Source organism: Miniopterus natalensis, chromosome 6 (genome assembly GCF_054644295.1).
Source record: "Miniopterus natalensis isolate mMinNat1 chromosome 6, mMinNat1.hap1, whole genome shotgun sequence".
In the NCBI taxonomy this organism is placed as follows: domain Eukaryota; kingdom Metazoa; phylum Chordata; class Mammalia; order Chiroptera; family Miniopteridae; genus Miniopterus; species Miniopterus natalensis.
The window spans coordinates 29045364-29052434 of NC_142086.1; the positions used below are offsets into that span (position 1 = coordinate 29045364).

General features: G+C 33.9%; 1 protein-coding gene across 1 annotated transcript; it reads right to left on the minus strand.

Annotated features, from left to right (window-relative positions):
* Nucleotides 1-4260: 4260 nt before the first annotated feature.
* LOC107543047 (olfactory receptor 5AC2) lies at nucleotides 4261-5184 on the minus strand. Its single transcript, XM_016220459.2, has one exon. It carries the CDS (start codon nucleotides 5182-5184, stop codon nucleotides 4261-4263), a length of 924 nt encoding a protein of 307 aa, XP_016075945.2.
* Between the last annotated feature and the right edge of the window lie 1887 nt (nucleotides 5185-7071).

A 7071-nucleotide genomic window follows, 5' to 3' on the forward strand; every position in this document is an offset into this window, starting at 1 on the left:
GTTCCAATGAAATCAGATAGCCAGTCTTCTATCAATAGGGCATTTTTGGGGAGTTTTGGATTTTTTTTTTTCTGTTGTTTTGTTTTTAGTGGTGGAATTCATTGAAACTAGGTTTTATTGATTTGTGGATAAATTATTTTTAATTTATCACCTAATTTGTTTTTTGCTCATATTTTATAGTATGGCTCTTGCATCATGGTTCTTTAGTTCACTGATTATGTTGTTTAATATTCTGTGTGCATGCCCATAAATTAGGTCATGCATTCAAATCTGTTTTGGTTCTTATCAAGTCACTCCACTCAAAAACCTGTGAGTCCCTATTGCAACTTGAACAAAGCCCCAAAACCTCAGTTAGCTGTTCAAAACTTCTCCGAACTTTGTTTCCCACTTACTTTTTCAGGTTCATCTCCAAAATTTACGTATGGCAGAGCTACAAAATGTACTCACATTTCTCAGTATATTGAACAATCTCTAATATCCTATTTGGGATGAATTCCAATGTTCATAACTACCTATTCCATACATGTCAAATGTCCATTGTCTATATGCTATCAGAAACACACACACACAGTTACATTACAAATGGGCAATATTTCCCTTGGTATGTGAGATGTAGATGTGTTCCATTGATTTATATCATAAGACTACTGATCTGGAATTTTTCTGGCCCATACAGAAAATTCATTAGTTTCCTTGAGTAGCTAGCATTATTGATATTATAGTCTCAGATATTCTTAACTGACATGGCATTCATAGTGATAAAAAACCATATTTATATGGCCTGACCCCATGCATTATTAGGTATGAGAGGGATGTACATGAAGACAGCAACCACAGAAACAAATGATAGAGAAAAAAGGGAGGCCTGCAGATTGTGAGGTCCTGGATCTTGTGACTTCTCATCTAGTCAGCTGTGACCAAGGTAGAAATCTCATGTAATAAAAACTCTATACCTGGCTGCACAGACCTGCTTTAGGCTCATTGGGAGTAGTGGGTATAGGAGGCAACCAGAGTTTCAAACTGTTCTTTAGTACAAACACTAACTTATCTGGAGAACTTTCTGCAAAATTGTATGTTAACCAATACAGAAAGGCTAGATATTGTCATCTAAAAATGACACTTCAGGAAAGAAATATAGCAGAAACAGAAAAATATTGCTCATTTATTTAGACAAATATTTTTGTTTTATTCATCAGTAAAATACAAGAATAAGAAGGTTAAAGGCATACAATGGGCACCAGGCTGGAAGGGAAAAGGTGAAAGGAGATAGGAAGGTACAATGAAGGTTTAGTTTAATCAGTCCCTCTCAAATGAGACACCAGTATTAGAAGACTACTGGAAACAATGAAAATTTTCAGATGGTTTCTAATTCCTAAAAATATACATTTTATATTCACAGTTCTTCTAATAACGATTTTCACTGATATTATGTCAGAATAAAAACAGAAATTCATACATACCAGAAATTTTTTATCTCTGCTTATTGTGAAAATTATTGATAAATATTTGTCTAAATCTATATATTTAGAAGAGAAATTACTTGTTTAAAATTACTTTTTTTAAGAATATGTTTTTATCCAGGCTAGTGTTGCTCAGTGGTTAGAGTGCTGGCCCAAGCACCAAAAGGTTGGGGGTTCGATTTCTGGTCAAGGGCACTACTTGGGTTGCAGGTTCATTCCTCTGGCCCCAGTTGGGGCACTGCGAGAGGCAACTAATCAATGTGTCTCTCTCACACTGAAGTTTCTCTCTCCTCCCACCCCTTCCTCTCTCCCTTCCACTCTGTCTAAAAGCAGTGGAAAAATACCCTCTGATGAGGATTTAAAATATATATAATATGTTTTTATTGATTTTAGAGAGAGATGAAGGGAGAGGGAAAGAGAGAGAAACATCAATGTGAGAGCAAACATTGATCGGTTGCCTCCCATAGGCGCTCCAACCAGGGATCAAACCCGAAACCTGGGTATATGCCCTGACTAGGAATCGAACCCACCACCCTTTCTGGTGTACAGGAAGCCACTCCAACCAACTGAACCACACCTGCCAGGGCTAAAATTACTTTTTAAAGTGACTGTAATCACCTGTAAATGCTTGAAGAAGATGTATATAGTCACTTTTGTTTTTAAAACACATGGACTTATTGTTTAATTACAAACCATTTTTTGTATATAAAACTCTTGCAAAGCAACTTATTCAGGAATAATAAAGTCAAAAATTGGTTTGGTTTTATGAAAAAAGACTTACATAAGTCTCTTTCTTTACGTGTGCTTCAAACAGTTTCCAAAAAGGGCTTTTATTGGAGTAAGAGCTTTCATGCATTAACTCACCCAATGATTACCCATTGACATGATAATATAGTAAGAGATGCAACTGAAATGGTCCTTCACTCTTGACTATAGATGAAAAACAAATCATACACTCTGACAAATTAGTTGAGTGTTTAAAAGACTTAATCACTTAAAATTATCAACCATATTTTTATAGTATAGTCATATAAAGTTTGCATCTTTTCCATTTTTTTCAATAAAAAATGTATTGAGTACTGTTAATGTACAAGATACCTATAAGGTGTTGTGGTTTATTTAAATAGAAATTGTAAAATATATTAAAAATATGTATTCCTTTATCATTTTATTAGTCCATCTAAAATTTGTTTCTTTTGCTGTATAAAAACAGACTTAGTGCCCTGGTCAAGTGGCTCAGTCAGAACGTTGTCCCATACACCAAAAAGTTGTGGGTTCAATTCCTGGTCAGGGCACATACCTAGGTTGCAGGCTCGATCCCAGGTCAGAGTACACATGGGAGGCAACAGACTGATGTTTCTATCTCACATTGATCTCTTTCTCTCTCCTTCCCTCCCTCCCTCCTTTCCTCTCTCTCTAAAAATCAATTTTTAAATATATATCCTCAGGAGAAGATTTAAAAAAAGATATTTATCAAGAAATTACAATAATATACAATAAAGAATGTATTTTGCCCCATTCTTCATCTGTGCCATACACAAGATTTACACATCTAAAAAGAGATCATTATGGTAGAACAAGAGAACAGTGAAACTATAGGCACTGCTGTGAAAAAGGTATTACTTCTGCCCTTTTCATAATTCTTTTTCAGTATGCCAAAGGAGACATGAGTGTAGGAGAGAATGTTATTCATAAGAGTGAAGTTTGAGTAAAGACTGAGAAGAGCCCGGCCGGGCGTGGCTCAGTGGTTGAGCGTCTACCTAGGATCCAGGCGATCTGGGTTCCATTCCAGGTCAGGGCACATGCCCGGGTTGTGGGCTCGATCAATGACTCTCTCATCATTGATGTTTCTATCTCTCTCTCTCCCTCTCCTTTCCTCTCTCTGAAATCAATAAAGATATATTTAAAAAAAAACTGAGAAGATAAAAGAATCAATGCATTAATAGATTCATCTGTTTGGAAATATTATATGGCAATAAAATTTCACATTAGAGTGAAGTAGAAACCCCATATGAACAATGAGAAGCAGAAAGCGAAAAACATGTGAAACGCTCAGAAGCTAACTCATTTCAGAAGAATATTAATAATATCACAAAATATAAATACCCACAATATCAACAACAAATAAAAACTAAAAATAAATGAATTCAACTCTAAATATAAAAGCTAGAAGAAAACAAAATATTATAAGAAAAGAAAGCAGATAAAAAAAAAAGCAGGGGGAATTAATGCATTTAATAATAGCAAAGAAAGTTAGATGTAATAAAAAAATTATGAGATGAGTATTTTAAAACATCCATAAAATACTAAAATTACTAGCTAACCTAAATTTTTAAAAGTGAACCCCCCCAAAATGTAAAAAAGGAAATAACCTTTCATACCCAATAAATTTTTTAAAAAGATTATGATAACCTTTGTCCAATTCTAGACAAATAAATATACCAGCCTCAGTAATTATTTTATTTAATTACTATCAATAATTAAATAAAATTTGGGGGAGAAGTTCCTTGCAGACAACAAATTTTAAAAAACTAAATGTTCAAATAAAAAAGAATTATGATATTTTTAAATAAGTCAGCTATGGAAGATGTAAGTCATTCAACTGAAGTAGTAACTTCAACTGGACCCACATCCAAGAAAACATTGTGCGAAGCTGGGTTCCTTCACCCGGCGCTGAGTGACCACCCTGACCACTAGACTCCTGGCGAAAGGGCAGAGCCATGGCTAATCTGCAAGACTTGGGGACTATTTATACAAAGGATGAAAAGAAAAACAATTTGAAATTTTCCTTGGGAACAGTTTACTTCTTTGCAACTCTTCTCAAGGCATCTATAACCTCTTTATTTCTCAAGCTGTAAATGAAAGGGTTTAGCAGGGGAATTATAATGGTGTAAAATAGGGAATACATTCTGTCCTGATCTTCAGCTAGGCCAGATGCAGGGCGCACATACATGCAGATGAGAGTGCCATAGTACAACAGGACAGAGAGCAGGTGGGCACTGCACGTGGAGAAGGCTTTGCTTTTACCCTTTTCAGACTTTTTTTTCAGAATGTCAAAGAGCACACGACTGTAAGACATTACGATGGTCATTAAAGTGGATATTTGTATAAAAACTGCAAAAATTAATATCATTAGTGCATTAATAGATGGGTCCTTACATGAAATTTTGAACAGCTGTAAAATTTCACAGTAGAAATAATGTATTATATTAGACCTGCAGAAAGTTAATCTTAATAACAAACTCACATGAATCAGAGGATGCAGAAAACCAATTATGTATGAAATACTTATCAACTTAGTGCACTGTCTGTTGGACATCACCACTGGATAAAGCAAGGGGTTACAAATGGCTACATAGCGGTCATAGGCCATCACGACCAGGAGGAAACATTCTGTAGTTGCACTGGAAGCAAAAAAATAAAATTGGGTGATGCATTCAGCTAAGGATATCGTTACTGTCCTGTCTAAGAAATTGACCAGCATCCTGGGAGTTACAGAAGTTGAAGTGCAAGCATCTGCAAAAGCTAAACCACCCAGGAACAAGTACATGGGCGTGTGGAGATGGGCATCCTTCCAAATAAGAGCCATCAGTCCAAGGTTGCCCACCATGGTGGTGAGGTAGGTGACAAGGAACACGAGGAAGAGGACGACCTGCAGCCATGGTCGCTCTGTAAGTCCTGTGAGAACAAATTCAGTCACCAGAGTCTTGTTTCCTTCTGACATAGCCACACTTGATCACTATAATGAGAAAACATGTGACTGAGATAACACGAAGTAGTGGGTTGTTGTTTTTTTTCAAATTAAGTTATATCTTTGTGTTACTTACCATTTTATTAGTTTTTAATGCTTAACTTTCATCCTATAGTCAGTCTGTTTACAAATTTTGTGTTTAGGTATCTGACCTTAAAATTGGGGGGGAGGGAGGGGATAAATGCAAATATTTGAGCGAATATTAAAACCACGTGAAAAACTATTGCATGTGGAAGAGATGCAAATGCAAGACCATTGCATATGGAAAAGAAATAGACTAATGATTTAGGCATAACCACGTTTTATAATCATAAACATTTTTATAATTTTCAAATTTTTGTTTATAAATATAAATAAATATGATTATATGAGCATGGATAAAGATGTAGAATAATATATTAAGTGGTTAACATTGGTTTTCCTGTTCAGGAGTAGATGTAGTGGTAGGAACAGAAAAAGCAGAGGAGAGATTCTTTGTCACCACCCCCACCCCCACAGTTCATGATAAAAACAGAATATATATCATATGCTCTTTTATAATTTTTTTACATCTGTGTATATATGTGTGTACGTCTGTGTTTATGTCTTTTTGTCTGCCCATATGCACATGTGTACCTAGAAGGTCTATAAAAGGACAGTCACTATTATATTAATAGAACTAAGTAAAATGCTAATGATACTTTTAACAAGGAATATTTGACACTGAAAACTGTATTGTAAAATTAGGAATAAATAATCTTAAAATTTTCAAAATATTTATTAATGATTTTTAATTATGTTTAAATTTTTTTATTTAATTAGTTAGTATACAATATTATATTGGTTATATTAATTTCAGGTGTACAATATACTGATTCAGCATTTTTATACCTTACGATATGATCATCCCACTAATTCTATGTCACGATGCAAACTTATCACAGTATTATTGACTATATTCTCCTTTTCACCCATCCCTTCACCCCCTCCCTTCAGGTAACCATCTATGAGTCTGTTTTTGTTTGGTTTGTTTGTTTTATTTTTTTAGATTTCACATATAAGTGAAACCATACAGTATTTGTATTTGTCTGCCTGATTTATATTACTTAGCATAATGATCTTTAATTCTTAATGATACTTTCCACTTAAATTCTTGGTAGTTGACCTTTGACTGTTGAGGGGAGAAATGATTTTTTAAATTAGTCAAAAGTATTTTGAAATGGTTTAAGATGGTGTCCAAGTTTGGTCATCATTTTTACTGTTTTCTTTATATAGTATCAGCACTTTTTTGTTAAATTTATTTCTAGGGGGTTTATAGGTTTTAGTGCTATTATGAATATAATATCTGATATTTTCATGAAGTAATAAGATTAGTTTTCTTCTATGGCTTATAAATTATATCTCAAAGAGAATCCAAAATAGAATTTCCCAAATGTTTTGGGACAAATGTGTAACTTCCTATGTTCCTTGAGAGGGAAACAAAAATACATTTACCACAATAATAACAGTTGAAATAATAATAACTTACTTATTTAAAAAAACATTTTCATAATTCTATAGCCATACCTTTGAACATTAATAATACAAGACATGTTGAATGAGGATGCATTAGAAGAACTAGGTTTGTTTAACTTTCACTAAGCTAAAACAAAGAGTTAATAAATTACCAAACACATACCTTCAGGGAAACTATTATTAATATATATACCTAAGAAAATTCAATGGAGTATATATGCTGAACATGGACTATGTTAATGTTAAGGAGATGTCACTTTTTTTTCCCCAAAGTGGAAATTTTGTCCTGAATAAAGTGGCCTTACTTTTTTTGCAATACAAATCATGGAACAATAGATCTTCCCAATTTCACTTTATAAATTCAGT